Consider the following 16,353-nt stretch of genomic DNA (forward strand, 5'->3'; position numbering starts at 1 on the left):
ATGTGATGAACATTTAGTCTTCAGTACACATGAGACAGTAATGACTCTGAGCAACCTCGTCCGCTCTCTCCCCAGCACTAACTGAATGGGTTTGTCAGTTTTGCTTTCCCCGCCTCTACCCTGGGGTCCTTCTGCCATTCCTCTGTGTTTGCACCTGGGTGTGCCGGAGCCTGATCAGTTTACGGGGTCTGGCACGGATACCTGTCTGACGAGCTCGATCACTCCAACCCTTCAGTCTCCAGGTGCGACAGCTAGGAGGCAGGCCGATGCTGGGGAGGAGCCCTGTACCAGACAGGTAGATATAAGCCATCTGCCACCAGAGAGGAGTCACTCAGAGGGGCTTGACCTTCCTCTTAGTAAGCGCACCTGCTTCACCAATCCTCTCTGTCTCTCTCTCTCTCCTTTTCTTTTACTCCCATCAGAGGATCAGAAAAGCTGCAACCATGAGTTACAGAAGCAGTGGCAGCATGAGCGGAGGCTTCAGCTCTGGCGGAGGATTCAGCTCCGGTGGCGGTGGTGGCGGCACTGTGAGGAAGAGCTTCTCAAGCTTCTCCTCCTCAGCAGCCCCTATGGGCTCCAGCCGTATGAGCAGCTCATCAGTTAGACGCTCCGGAGGCGGTGGTGGGGGCGGCTTCGGCATGGGCGGTGGTGGAAGTGGAGGAGGCTCCAGCTTCAGCTATATGAGCAGCGGTGGAGGCATGGGCGGCGGCGGCGGCGGCGGCGGTGGAGGCTTTGGTATGGGTGGCGGCGGTGGAGGCTTCGGCCTTGGTGGCGGCGGTGGAGGCTTTGGCCTGGGTGGCGGTGGTGGAGGCTTCGGTGGAGGTGCAGGCTTCGGCATGGGAGGTGGTGGCGGCGGAGGTGGCTTCCCCCCCATCACAGCTGTCACAGTCAACTCAAGCCTGCTTGCCCCCCTCAACCTGGAGATCGACCCCAACATACAGACCGTCCGCACCAATGAAAAAGATCAGATCAAGGGCCTCAACAACCGCTTTGCCTCCTTCATCGACAAGGTCAGTACACCTTTATTCTCTTAAAGCCCTTCAATTTAAGAGGATGTTAAACATATCAAGTATGCCATGACTATGGGCCTGTCCAAGTAAATTAAAATATATTGCATTGCTCCTCATCTTCCACATGCCAGCATAAACAGGGTACAGATATGCTGCAAAGGAGATACTGCAAAGGGATACTGCAAAGTATCTGGAAAAGGACACTTTGCAATAGCAGTTTATGGCTGGGATGTTGTTTTATGGTACTGGCTGCAAATAGCACACTTGAATAGTTGCAAGGCTGTGTCTCTTGTGTGCTACTGTAGGGCTCATGAAATATTTCACAGCCACTGATAACGCAGCCCCCGGAAAACCGGACCGTGTAGGATCCAGTTAGAACTGGCTCTGAAAAAAAAACACAGAATGATATAGTGACTGCATCCTCCACCTGAATGTATTAACAGGGGCATATCACCTTATCACAGGTGGTCAAAGTCCCAATGTGCAGCGAGTTGCATCGGAACTGACAGTTGAGTAGTTTTCTTTGGCCGTAATTGCCCTGGCTCTGTGAGTATGGGAGTGGGAGTGAGAAACCATAGCCCAAGCGGATCTTATGACCATGAGGGAAGGGATCGGGTTATAATAGCCCCATTCCCATGGCAGCAGGAAGGGACTGGCTTTCAATAGAATGCTATGTCTCTGATGGTGCACCTGAGAGTTTATCCTCTCTCCCATCTCTCCCTCACAACCTGCAGAGACACAGACACACACCTGCACAAAGTTGAAGCTGATATGGCTAATAATATACTTTATCCATATTTCTGAAACAGCAAGGAGTTGTGTTAAATTAAAGGTTCTTCCTAAACACTTTCATCTTTCAGACAACAGCACGATAGACAATAGTGAAAATTTTCTCAAGGGAGAGTTAGAAACTGTTAGTGAAACTGCACAGTCAGCTTTACATAGACTCTAACCACACCTGCTTTTATTTTGGATGAATGGACAGATTCAATTCAATTACCTCATTTGCCTTCTTCTGCAAACAAATTGTATTTACCTTGTGCAAGGTAAAATACAACAATTAACCCTTAATTTTGCTGCTGTTACAGTCACAAATCATTAAATGCAGGTCATTCTCAAATTCTGCAGAATGCCTTATAATAACAGTGCATGGCAGCAGGTAGGTTCATTCACTAAGAGGCGATTCCACCTCAGGCTAAGGCAGGGAAACCCAGCCATATCTGCTGGGACTTGCTATTACTTAGAATAAGGGGGGCTAAGGCGTGGCAGGCTTAGACATCTCCCTCCCGCCTCAGGGATGTGCAGCCTCGCCCATGTACCTCACATGGAAGGTATCTTCTGAGAGCGAGATATAAAGTGGATAGATCTCTTCATGTCTGCCCCAGCCCTTAGGGAATGACTCAGCTCAGTACAATAGGCTATGGAGGGCTGTGTGTGCAAGTCACTACTTTTTTACAGAGGTGTGGGAGAATGCCAGCTCTGTCTGAGAAAGTCCCAATAAAAACTTCAAGCAGACCGTTTTCATTACCTCAGTGAATGTAAGTCTAATCTTGAACCACTACATAAATCCACAAGTAAACCTTGCCAGGGAGCTGTTGCCAAGGCAACATCACATGATACAACTGGATATGACATAATATGACATAACCCAATTTAAATTCTCAACGTAATGGAAGATGTGTGCCAACCTGGTTCTAGCAGTACATATGACACCTGGTTGTAACTATTATATTTCTCTCTCTACACACAGGTACGCTTCCTGGAACAGCAGAACAAGATGCTGGAGACTAAGTGGAGCCTCCTGCAGGACCAGACCACCACCCGCTCCAACATTGATGCCATGTTTGAGGCCTACATTGCCAACCTGCGCAGACAGCTCGACGGCCTGGGAGGAGAGAAGGTCAAGATGGAAGGAGAGCTGACAAACATGCAGGGTCTGGTGGAGGACTTCAAGAACAAGTAAGTTTTACACAAGACATTGTATGGATGTTCTAACTGTCCTACATGCTGGCCCATGTAACCATTGGTAATCTGTTTTTCCAGATATGAAGATGAAATCAACAAGCGTGCTGCAGTGGAGAACGAGTTTGTCCTCCTCAAGAAGGATGTTGATGGTGCCTACATGAACAAGGTTGAGTTGGAGGCCAAGGTCGACGCCCTTCAGGATGAGATCAACTTCCTCAGGGCCATCTATGAAGCGGTGAGGGCCATGTCAAACCACAAACAGCTTAGTTTTCGAAGCGCTGTGATATGAACAAAAAATCATCGGCATTATGGCTTTCCTGACGTCCTTCTCTCTCATCTCTCTCCAGGAGCTGAGTGAACTGCAGGGACAGATTAAGGACACCTCAGTGGTGGTGGAGATGGACAACAGCCGTAACCTGGACATGGACTCCATTGTGGCTGAAGTGCGCGCCCAGTATGAGGACATCGCCAACCGCAGCAGAGCCGAGGCCGAGTCATGGTACAAGCAGAAGGTATGAGGAGACTTAAGTATATTTCTATGGATTTCCTATAAATGAGAGGTGCAGTGAAATATAATACATAGGCTTCAGACTGACTAATGACTGTGCCAATCCTCTCATCCTTCAGTTTGAGGAGATGCAGTCCTCTGCAGGACAACATGGGGATGATCTGCGCAACACCAAGTCAGAGATTGCCGAGCTGAACCGCATGATCAGCCGTCTCCAAAACGAGATCGAAAACGTCAAAGGACAGGTATGTACAGTATGCTGGCAAATGACGGTCAATTCAAAATATCATCAGGTCTGGCACAACACTAACATTCAATTAAGTGAAAACATCAATCTTACTTCTGATCTTGTCTTTTCTTTACCTGGTAGCGTTCTACCCTTGAAGGCCAGATCGCCGAGGCTGAGGAGCGCGGGGAGATGGCAGTGAAGGACGCCAAGCTCCGCATCAGAGACCTAGAGGATGCCCTACAGAGAGCCAAGCAGGACATGGCCCGGCAAGTGCGTGAATACCAGGAGCTGATGAACGTCAAGCTGGCCCTGGACATTGAGATCGCAACCTACAGGAAACTGCTGGAAGGAGAGGAGGACAGGTGAGCACAGGATCAAATATAGACATTGTGAAACAACAAGAGACAAATGCATGGCTAGGAAATGTAAAGGCACAAGAAATGGAAAATCTTCTAGATGCAGTCAGCTCTTTCACTATAGTACATGCTTAGAGATTATGTCAACTAATCTATACATCTTTACAAAGAATTACCTCTGGAGGGGGAACGGCAACCATCCACATAACCTCCGGCAGCAGTGGTGGTGGCGGTAAGAACTTCATACATATGCATTTAAATTCAGTTGGACAAGAAAAATAAAATAATACTTGTATGTCTGATTATCACCATCATCAGTCCAAGTATTGACTTTTCTCCTACCATCTTTCTCTCCCAGGCGGAGGTGGTGGATTCGGCATGGGCGGAGGCGGCGGAGGTGGCGGTGGCTTCGGATATGGCGGCGGCAGTAGCACGTCCATGAGAAGCGGTGGTGGCGGCGGTGGCTTTGGCATGAGCGGCGGTGGTGGCGGCGGTGGCTATGGCGGCGGTGGCGGCGGTGGCTTTGGCATGAGCAGCGGTGGTGGTGGCGGCTTCGGCATGAGCAGCGGCGGTGGTGGCGGCGTGTCCATGTCCCGCTCCTCCATGACCTCCACATCCAGACGCTTCTAAACACAGGAGTCTGTATGTCTGTACCCACCTCCCCCTCTCCTCTCACTCCACAACCAAAACAAGCTACAAACTCCCCCTGTCACATGCAGGCACAGAGCGTCCACTGATCTACACTATAACTCAGGATGGGCTGTTAAATCTGACCCCTCCTTAGCTGCATATTCCCCATAGCTACTGGCTGGTAGGAAATAGTGGATGACATCAGAGGATGCACTTTGAATGCTGACATATCTTTTTTTATCCCAATGTTTCCAGTGTTTTATTCCTGCTACCTCTTCAGCATCCTGTCCCTCACAGATTCATAACATAGCCCTTAAAGATAGAGGCAGTGATAGTAAGAACCGGAAGCAGAGAATTACGTCTACTCCCTCTTCAGTCAGCCTGTCTTTAACTTGCTGGATGGTGCCTGTCATGGTGACACAACATTGGTTGGCGGTGCTGTGACAGTGCATCTTCATAAGGCAACACTAGTTTCTCATCGCACACAACATAGCGGCAGTCTCCAAATGAGCCTGGCAGGCAGGTGCCATGTTGTTCACTAAATGTTGAGACAACTGACAGTACAACATGCCACTACCCCCTGTGTTCCACTGCCCCCATATTGCTGTGCATTATGGTGAATGCCAGATCAACTTTAGCAGCTATACTAAAGTGGCACCCCCTTTCTCTGGGGTAAACAATCTAGCATTAACTCTTAATTCTCCCTTTCCTAGGGACAATGGGTTCTCCACTGAGGTTTGCAAACAGTGTTTGGTTCTGTTTTTCTTTTCATTCTGATCAAAAAGGGATGACTGGTACACCCAGATTTATTGAATGTAATTGATCATGTGTCATCAACAAAACATCCTGAATAAATCTGAGTTTTATAAAATACTTGTGTTGAAAATTTTTCTTCTGACTGTATATAGGGGTGGCAGGTAGCCTAGTGGTTAGAGTTTTGGGCCAGTAACCAAAAGGCTGCTGGATTGAATCCCCGAGCTGACATGGTAAAATCTGTTGTTTCCCGGTAGGTCCACTGTTTCCCGGTAGGTCGTCCTTGTAAATAAGAATTTGTTCTTAACTGACTTGCCTAGTTAATAAATAAATAAAACATATATATATATATATATATGTTCTATTTACATAGACGGTCAGACAATTGGGTAGAAAATGGCTCTAGATTTGGGGTCAGATGAGTATCATTCAGAAGAATGAGACACAATGACGTTATTGACAGGGCTGATAGGATTACTTAAAGCAACAACAGTATTCAAATTGTCAGTTGAGTATCCATCAGAAGAAGGAGAAACAATGACTTTACTGACAGGGCTTATAGGATGACTTAAAGCAACAACAGTATAAATGTTCTTAAAGAGTTAACTTAATTTGAATGAACTCAAACACTGTAAAATGCCTTCTTGACAGTTTAATCCACTTTGGCAAGTAAACGTAAAAACGTAATCCTTATGACTCAACACCTTGTATTTATTTAATGCCCATGGATAAAAGCTGTTACACGGTGCATACCCAGATAATATATAACCGTTAAGGCCTCTGACACAACGTAAAGGGATCTATCATCACTATAAACTATAGAGAAACGCCAAGTTATTAAAGGGATAGTTCACCCAAATTACAAAATTACATTTGTTTCCCTTACCCTGTAAGCAGTCTATGGACAAGGTATGCTATAATTTGGTTTTGTTTACCTGGGAGTTGTTTCAAATGCTGCCTTTTTAGCATTTGTGTCAGAAATCCAATGCAAGTCAATGGTACCTGTATTAGCATTTCCGTGCTTCATGCTGTCATACCTTGTCCATAAACTGCTTACAGGGTAACAATACCAATATATAATATAAATACTTATATCTGCTTCAAATTTCGACAGGTAGGCTACAGGCAGACAACTTTAACTGATGTAAGATATGCATATGTCTACCGTACCACAAGTGAAGTGACAACTTGACCTATCTAACCCATTCAAAAAAACACATCCCTCGGCTTATGCTGCCCTCTAGTGAGAATAGAGTGCAGCATACAGTAATAATATTATACTGAACAGTGTCGTCTACTGTACAGTATGTGTAATTATTCTTTCAGATTCTGTTTTCTGGTATCTAACATAATCTTTCATTTTACCCACATGAAAAAATAATATATTTTACTATAGAATACTAGAGTTTACTATAGAACAGTACAAATCAAATCCAATTGTATTTGTCACATGCGTCGAATACAACCTTATAGTGAAATGCTAGCTTACAAATACGTGTTAAGCAACAGATAATTAAAGAGCAGCAGTAAAATAACAGTGGCTAAATAGAGGGGGTACCAGTACAGAGTCAATGTGCGGGGGCACAGGTTAGTTGAGTAATTCAGGTAATATGTACATGTAGGTAGAGCTATTGAAGTGACTATGCATAGATAATAACCAGAGAGTAGCAGCAGCGTAAAAGGGGGGGTGAAATAAGTCTGGGTAGCCATTTGATTAGCTGTTCAGGAGTCTTATGGCTTGGGGGTAAAAGCTATTAAGGAGCCTTTTGGACAAAGACTTCGCGCTCCGGTACCATGGCAGGAAGCTTGGCCCCAGTGATGTACTGGGCCGTACGCATACGCATTAGCTTCTGTAGTGTCTTGCGGTCGGAGGCCAAGCAGTTTCCATACCAGGCAGTGATGCAACCAGTCAGGATGCTCTTGATGGTGCAGCTGTATAACTTTTTGAGTATCTGAGGACCAATGACAAGTCTTTTCCGTCTCCTGAGGGGGAATAGGCGTTGTCGTGCCTTCTTCCAGACTGTCTTGGTGTGTTTGGACCATGATAGTTTGTTGGTGATGTGGACACCAAGGAACTTGAAGCTCTCAACCTGCTCATCTACAGCCCTTTCGATGAGAATGGGGGCGTGTTCGGTCCTCCTTATTCTGTTCATAATCATCTCCTTTGTCTTGATCATGTTGAGGGAGAGGTTGTTGTCCTGGCACCACACTGCTAGGTCTCTTGACCTCCTCCCTATAGGCTGTCTCATCGTTGTCGGTGATCAGGCCTACCACGGCAAACTTAGTGATGGTGTTGGAGTCTGTGGGTCTGTTGGGGTGCTATGCAAATTCGTGTGGGTCTAGGGTTTCTGGGATAATGGTATTGATGTGAGCCATGACCAGCCTTTCAAAGCACTTCATGACGACAGACTTGAGTGCTACAGGTCGGTAGTCATTTACGAAGGTTACCTTGGCGTTCTTGGGGCACAGGGAGTATGGTGGTCTGCTTGAAACATGTTGATTTTACAGACTCGGTAAGGGACAGGTTTGTCATTACAGGGCTCCCGAGTGGCGCAGTGGTCCAAGGCACTGCATCTCAATGCAAGAGGCGTCACTACAGTCCCTGGCTTCCAGGCTGTTTCACATTTGGCTGTGATTGGGAGTCCCATAGGGTGGCGCACAATTGGCCCAGCGTCTTTCGGGTTTGGCCGGGGTAGGCCGTATTTGTAAATAAGAATTTGTTCTTAAAACCTCTTAAGGATCCACCCCTCTTTTTCAATTTTTGCCTAAAATGACATACCCCAATCTAACTGCCTGAGCTCAGGACCTGAAGCTAGGATATGCATATTCTTGAAACCATTTGAAAGGAAAAACTTTGAAGTTTGTGGAAATGTGAAATGAATGTAGGAGAATGTAGGAGAATATAACATATTAGATCTAATGGCCAGCTACAGGCTACAGTTAGATTTGGGAATGTCATTTTAGGCAAAAATTGGGGCGAATCCTTTTATAAGACCCATTTGAGCTGGTCGGTCACATATTATAAATACCTCACATGTTTATCCGACTCCGTTAAGATGATTAGCAATATGCAAGAGACAACAGTTGAACCATGTGCAGTCAAGTATTATCCATTTAGCAGACTAAGATCAATGAATGGTCATGAGAAGCGAATATCAAAGCAAGTATTATTTAATAACTTTGTAAAAAAAAAACAAGGCAATACTGACATTAACAAAGCATAATTCTAGGCATATAGATCCTAAGGTTAACTTGCGAGACAAAGCATGTACAAAGAGATGCTTACTAGGCCAGAGTAGAATAGAAGCCTAGGAAATTAGAATTGATCATACAACCGTCCTCCATGGCTGGAAACAGGATAAGAGAGAGAACAAAGCCATGTAATTCCATTTATAACATCTGAAGGTGTAACCTTTCAACCCAAGACCAACCACCATTGACCAATCAAACGATACCAGGTTTACAGTGTAACCTGACCACAAAGGCTCAATCTACACAGGATGTCACAACATCTAAATGCTTGTGTAGCGGATTGGACCACTGTAAATGAGACATAATTCCTGAGAGGACGATAGCACCGCTGAGCGTAATTTAGAGTTTACCCTATACAGATACAAGTAACCACAGAGATCATACATACATAAACACGTGTATATATATAGCATCTGTTATCCTCAGTGAACACGTTTCGGATAGATACTGGACATGGATACTATAGTATTATTATATCACATCCAATAGTCTGTCCTCTGAATACTGTAACAGAGAGAAACATTTTGGGCCCTCAGTGGGGGAAGGGCTGACTAGTCATTTTGCATTGTTCTCTGTCTTCCAACTCCAGGCGTCCAAGAGCACAAGCCTGCACTACATGGAACCCAATAGGGTTCGACCATAGGAGACCGATAGAGGATTCACTTTTGTATCTGTGCCATTATAGCGTCTGTGACAGAATGTAGTAAATTTTCTTCGCTGATCCCTCCTGATGACCCGGTTGGACATGGCTTCAACCGGGTCACCAAGAGGGATCAGCCAATTATGTTGAAAGTCCCACCCAGTTGACTACATTAAAATGGTGGAAGCACTCAATGGCGCTGACCATGCTAATACAGCCTTTTAGCCACTAGAGGCCTCTATCAGAAATTGTTGTACCAAAAAGGTTTCTTCAAAGGGTTCTCCTATGGGGACAGCCGAAGAACCCTTTTAGGTTCTAGATAGCACCTTTTTTAAAGAGTGTATGACCTTCCCTTTAAATATGAGGAATCCATAAAAATTCTGACATACAGTATGACATTTCATAAAGTCATATACCATGTTGTGAAATGTGATACGCAAACTTTATATAACATATGTTATTCTCGTTTGTCATGCAGTTCATATGCTAAACTCCATGGTTCAAAAACTGGGGGGAGCCAGTGCTCTGTGGCGTCTGTCCACTACAATGCAGTTGCACTGGGGTTACTGGGGTCGAAAGCCATAATCTCCATGTGGATCAGACCTTAACAGGAAAAATCAAAGCATTTTAGAATTGTATCACAGGAATCACACCATATAGTATTTCAGAATTTCATATCCTGAAAGGGAAACTTTGCAGAACTTTAACTGTAAGTCTCCAAGAACCGTGAGAAATTCAGGATAAATGCCATCAACATGTGCAACCAGGTAATCAGTCATAGAAGAAGATATACTCACTACTCCACTCTCCCACGTCAATCTTCAGGCTTTCAAAGGAGTCGTCGTACGTCGGGGAGTCGGGTTCAGATTCTGGGTCATGGAACTCAGCCAGGTAGGGGTGTGAGAGGCCCTCTTTAGCCGTCATCCTGGTCTCTGGGTCCAGCAGCAGCACGTTCTCCAGCAGATTCACAGCTGGACAGAGGAACACACAGAACACAGAGAGAGAGAGAGAGAGAGAGAGAGAGAGAGAGAGAGAGAGAGAGAGAGAGAGAGAGAGAGAGAGAGAGAGAGATACAGTAAGTATTACACAGTGAAAGGAAGGCATTAGGAAGTGGTGCAGGGAATACAGAGTCAAGCAAGCCCTCAACTGTTCTCGATACAAAGTAGGAAAACTGAGATATTCATAACCACCATGCAGGACGTAACATTAGCACAGTGATAATAGACCAACTCACCGTTTACATGCAAGGAGGGAAAGACCTCCTTGAAGTTTTTCTTCTTTTGGATAGGGAGACTCTGTACATATGAGCGAGCCTGCAAGACAATACCAACAATGTTCAACTGTCAACTGTATTTTTTCAACGTTATCTCCTTTTTCTTACAAGTTACCACCATAGTGAGCATACTTGTGATTTCAACACCAAGCTACATTGAATAGTTAAGTTGCGAGCTGAACAGTTGCCATTAGATTGAGATGACAGTAGGCCTACATCTTTGCTCTGCATCTTCTGCACCAGGGAGGATGGTGGTGTTCCTGTAACGTTGAGGATCTTCTTCAGCTGGTCAATGCCTGAACAGGATTGTCAAGGAGTGTGTAGGGAAACACAAGGCAGACAGTAGAAACCACTACAAGCAAAATACTTAGAGCACTGATCAGTGAACAGTCTGCTACATGATTGGTGTTGTCCCTTGTGCAATTGCAGAATGATAACTAATTCATGAGATAACTACATGATACGTACATCAGTAATATACAAAGAAATGGGGTACAGAGTATATGTTTTTTGTGTTGATGTAAACTTAGTGAGTTATACAGGTGTTAAGAGGAAACTTGAAAGGATACTGTCACTGCCTGGGAAAAGAACCTGGCCTGTCATCATCTCAGCCAGGATGCAGCCGGCAGACCACAAGTCCACTGAGAGTGGGACAGACACACACAGAATAAATAACACATGAGCTACAGCTGAACCAATAGTACAAAAGTAAGATCACCCCAGAAGTGCAGTGCATGGAATGTGAAGCCCAAATAAATTAAAAGGTAGTCATTGTGTGTTGGTGATAGGTCACCTGATTGGCTATAGTGCATCCAGTTGAAGATGACCTCTGGTGACCTGTACCAGCGTGTCACCACATATCCTGTCATCTCACTCTCTGCATGTCTTGCTAGACCAAAGTCCAGGATCTGAGATAGAAAGAGAAAGCGAGGGAATGTGAAAGAAAAGTCAATTGAAGCTTATAAAAAGAGAGGCTAATACGTAACCACAACAATCAAACAATAATGTGTAGTCATTAAACACCAGTGTGTTATCTTCCTAAATCAAGTACATTATGTTTATCTTACTGTCTGAAGGTTTTACAATAAAAGGTTCAGTATAATTAAACAATTAATAATTAAAGAATGTTGCCAAATTCTTACTTACCTTTAATTCACAGTTCTCATTCACAGCAAGGTTACCAGGTTTTAGGTCCTGAAGAATACATTTTAAAAAACAAACATAGGATCTTATATGATCTGGCCACTCAAATGTACTTAGAAATGTATTTCAAGTATATTCATAAGAACCTAATACAAACCCGATGGATGATCCCTGCAGAATGGATATACTAAGGGATAGAAAAATGTAAAGAAACATTATCTTCAGGTGAATATAAGATTACGATTTAAGATTAAGATCAAGGTCCAACCAAAATTTGACTTCCGCTTTATCCCATCCCTTCTGAAAGATACACGCATATACAGGTTGAGAGGTCAGAGCAGGGGTCTGCCACACTGGGCGCCTATGGAGCAGTTGTTTTGGGGTGGTTTAAGTGCATTGCTCAAGGGCACAACGGCAGGCAAAGGCATCTAGGATTTGATACCAGCAAACCTTCGGTTGCCAACTCATTTCCAGATGGATAACCTTTTCCTCACAGATCGGGGATTCAAAATGGCAACCATCCATTTGCTGGCACCCCTCTCTGACGGCTAGGCTACCTGCCACCCCATATAATACAATGATTTCTTAGTAGTGGTGAACACCTTCAGGCCACGTAGCAGCTGGTAGAAGAGGTAAACGATGATGCGATCGGTCAGTCTCCTGCTCTTCATGATGCGACCGAGGTCCTGAGCCACAAAGGGCATTACCATGTAACTGTAACATGGAGGAGAGAGATGGGAAGTCAGATACAAACAGTGTTACCATGTAACTGTAACATGGAGGAGAGAGATGGGAAGTCAGATACAAACAGTGTTACCATGTAACTGTAACATGGAGGAGAGAGATGGGAAGTCAGATACAAACAGTGTTACCATGTAACTGTAACATGGAGGAGAGAGATGAGAAGTCAGATACAAACAGTGTTACCATGTAACTGTGACATGGAGGAGAGAGATGGGAAGTCAGATACAAACAGTGTTACCGTGTAACTGTAACATGGAGAAGAGAGATGGGAAGTCAGATGCAAACAGTGTTACCATGTAACTGTGACAGAGAAATAAAGTAGGGAAAGGGAATGATACAATACGTCATGTACTAAAGCTTTCTCCTCAAACTAAGCATTATAAATGTATAAAATGATTACATAACAAAAAATGCTGGTAATATCATACACTATCATGCACAGACATAAAATATATGTTTCAACTCAGCTAACAGATTATATCACATACACAAGCACATACAAAGGAGCGAAGGCGAAGTAAGCACAAACAAACATGAATAAACCTGCACACACACCGCTTTGTTTTTGGAGTGTAAAAATGTTCGACAATTAAAAATCGTATTTTCCCTAACCCCTAACCCTGAATCTAAATCTAACCCTAACCTAACCCTAAACTTAACCTGAAAAACCCTGAACCTGACCTTAATCCCAAAACCTAATACTTAAATTTAAAATAGCATTTGAACAAATTCAGAACATTCGGTTGAAATTTTAGGACATTGGGGTCCTAATAATGTAGGAAAACAAGTACACACACATGCACGATCAAATTCAAACTTCATGATACACTCTCAGCAGCCTGTCTCAACAAGCTGTGACAACTGGCAGAGGAATGTGGTTCACAGCTCCCCACTTACAACGTCTGGAATTTCTCCAGGGAGAAATCAGGTGTGAAGACATTGAGGAGGCTGATCACCTTAAGGAAAACAACAGGAAGAAGGAAAGTAATGAAGAGCTTATTCCCACAAAAAGTGACCACACAAACATATACATTGCAGTAATACTAATTCATCGCCAGTAGTACAAGTAGGCCTGAGGAAGTACAAGTGCTCTGTGAATATGTTGAGTGAAAACACTCGCCCATAAGAGGGGCTATTCCTCTCCACCAAACATAAATACACATAGGAAGGAGGCAAAGGAATAAAACTGGACGTCTTTGGGTGACTGATATTCAACATACAGATTAGTTTAAAACTACAAATTATCCTGATGTGAAGTGGAATGAATGACAATTACTGCATTGTGATGGATTTTCATGTTTGAGTGTCTGGAATCTCTGTCCAGGGGAGTGTATCTCAGATGTCCACTATTATAGTAGGTAATAAAGACTTACATTGTCGTGCTGGATATGGCGTAACAGTCTTAGTTCACGGTAGGCCCGTTGAGCGTGGATTAGGGACTGAAAGGGACGATAGAGCTTCTTTATGGCCACCTTCTCCTTAGTCTGCTGGTCAATAGCAGAACTAATGAATAAAACAAGTTCAAAGTCAAATAACATTAGTGTTGGATGGAAGAATTCTGTCACAGAATGTAGGCAAGGGGGATATAGAATGGTTACTCTCAATGCCAATAGTAATACTTCAAGTCAGTATAGATCAAAGCGTACAGAATCTTTGAGTAGCTTTCATGTCAGTTTGACGAATGATTATAAGTAGTACTACAAATAACATTTCAGACGCTGGTGTGTTCATTCTATATTACCGATATCTGGCAGAGGTAAAACTGGGTTTCAAGATGTGTTATAATATGGGGCTCGCTCCAGGTTGGGAGTGCAAAATTAGTCTCATCTCGAGACCTGCTTCAATTGGCTAATTTCATTGAGGCAATAGTGCCTCTGTTAGCAATGTCCTGAGTCTTTTGTTATGGGAAAAAAATGGAACAACAAGCTGATATTACACAATATCCAATATTGTATAATTTTGCGTATGTAACTAATAAGAAATGAATAAACAATTATAGGCTTAGGTAAAGTTGTTCCCTTATTCTGTTTGTGTTCTATATTTTAAAGTATATAAAATGCATGCTGGTTTGGCGAGAAGTTATTCCAGGAAAGCTACCAATAATTGCCCCTTCACAAAGCCCCTTCACTCACCATACTGTCCCGTAAGCGCCCGAGCCAACTGCTTTCAGCGCGATATATTGCTCTGGAACATCCCATGTTGTTTTCTTTATCTCCAGTCTATGGAAACCTGTCTTCACAGGCGATTCCATTTTGTCAATAAAATGTGTCGATCTAGTTCAAACCAGTGTGGTACCTATTGGTGATTTTTCATAGCCTTGAGGTTTCGATATGACAGGTAAGCAGAGGTAGCCAGCCTACAACTGTGATACCCCACCCCACCCCACCTCACGTGATGTAAATGGCATTCTCACTGCACTGTGTGCACACTCACCTGTCGAAGGCTCTGTATAAAACTCATACATAGGCCTACTAGTATAGTAGCCTAAAATATTGCTGCTCTTTTTGTAGCACCATTCCAAATACTGCAAAAAGCTGCCAAATTCCTCTTACTCTTCTGTTCGATCAGATGTGTAAAAAACAGGATTGAGTTGGTTTGTGAGATCTGGTATTAATAGTGCTTCTTGTTCCTGCTAAACGTCTCTGTAGAGGTCAAAGTCATGCACAGATTGCCGACAGAGTAAAGCAGTCACACAGATCACATTTACAGTATAGTATTAATCTAAGTTTTCTGTACTACCAACCATGGACCAATCAAAAACCGTAACTAGTATCTGCTGTGTATTATAACTTGAAGGCTACTGTAAAAACCATAGATACGTTATAAGACCCTCCACCTTTGTCTGACCCCATTAAATTATTTACTAAGGGATATCTATCTTGTTCTTACCATTAGTGGAACATGGGCATCCTATAGACCCTCCTGGCAAAAATATTGGTCAATACAAAAAGTTTATGGTTCAAAGCTAGCTCAAATTTTCTCATTTGAATGCTCAGATTGAATGACCAGCAGCCAGAGTGAGGGACAGATGTATTGGGCATAAAGCAAGCATACTGCAGGGCACTCCGTCTGTAATGGTTCTGTAGCGACAGATGCTTGGAGACGAGAAGCAAGTACAGGGCGTGCATTTAATAATAAATAAACATGAAACATAACAAGAACAGCGTCTGGACAGGAGAAACATAACATCAATGCTGACTCGGAAATGAAACTGAGTAAGTGACAGATATAGGGGAGGTAAATGACATGATGGAGTGCAGGTGAGTCCCATAATTAAGCGCAGGTGTGCGTAACGATGGTGGCAGGCGTGCGTAATGATGAGTGAACTGGTGACCTCGAGCACCTGAGAGAGGGAGCGGGAGCAGATGTGACACTGTCAAATAGGCCTAAATTACATTCCTCTAGTCAAGTGGGATGAAAAAAAGTGCAGAAAATTCTGAGTCCACTACATTATTAAAAAACTTATTCGGGATCGGTGTCCCTTCCACGGGACGGCTGAGCTAATGTAGGCTAATGCGATTAGCATGAGGTTGTAAGTAACAAGAACATTTCCCAGGACATAGACATACCGTCTCTGATATTGGCAGAAAGCTTAAATTCTTGCTAATCTAACTGCACTGTCCAATTTACAGTAGATATTACAGTGAAATAATACCATGCTATTGTTTGAGGAGCGTGCACAATATTGCGGCAGGGTAGCGGCAGGGTAGCCTAATGGTTAGAGTGTTGGACTAGTAACCGGAAGGTTGCGAGTTCAAACCCCCGAGCTGACAAGGTACAAATCTGTCGTTCTGCCCCTGAACAGGCAGTTAACCCACTGTTCCCAGGCTGTCATTGAAAATAAGAATTT

General features: G+C 43.8%; 2 protein-coding genes across 2 annotated transcripts; one reads left to right on the forward strand and one right to left on the reverse strand.

Moving 5' to 3' along the window:
• Positions 1 to 352: 352 nt before the first annotated feature.
• Positions 353 to 5,569, forward strand: krt5 (keratin 5). Its single transcript, NM_001124352.1, is given in 8 exon segments — positions 353 to 1,010; positions 2,761 to 2,969; positions 3,054 to 3,210; positions 3,323 to 3,487; positions 3,603 to 3,728; positions 3,854 to 4,074; positions 4,239 to 4,300; positions 4,427 to 5,569. Coding segments are annotated over 8 exon segments (1,779 nt in total). The 5' UTR covers positions 353 to 443; the 3' UTR covers positions 4,699 to 5,569.
• Positions 5,570 to 8,608: 3,039 nt separating this feature from the next.
• LOC110491903 (mitogen-activated protein kinase 14A) lies at positions 8,609 to 14,873 on the reverse strand. Its single transcript, XM_021565732.2, has 12 exons — positions 14,636 to 14,873; positions 13,877 to 14,006; positions 13,401 to 13,459; positions 12,362 to 12,473; positions 11,917 to 11,946; positions 11,763 to 11,810; positions 11,410 to 11,524; positions 11,186 to 11,257; positions 10,833 to 10,912; positions 10,578 to 10,656; positions 10,141 to 10,314; positions 8,609 to 9,946 (listed from the first exon to the last, which is right to left on the reverse strand). Exons 1-12 carry the CDS (start codon positions 14,752 to 14,754, stop codon positions 9,885 to 9,887), a joined length of 1,080 nt encoding a protein of 359 aa, XP_021421407.2. The 5' UTR covers positions 14,755 to 14,873; the 3' UTR covers positions 8,609 to 9,884.
• Positions 14,874 to 16,353: the final 1,480 nt, after the last annotated feature.

This window comes from Oncorhynchus mykiss, chromosome 16 (assembly GCF_013265735.2).
Source record: "Oncorhynchus mykiss isolate Arlee chromosome 16, USDA_OmykA_1.1, whole genome shotgun sequence".
NCBI lineage: Eukaryota > Metazoa > Chordata > Actinopteri > Salmoniformes > Salmonidae > Oncorhynchus > Oncorhynchus mykiss.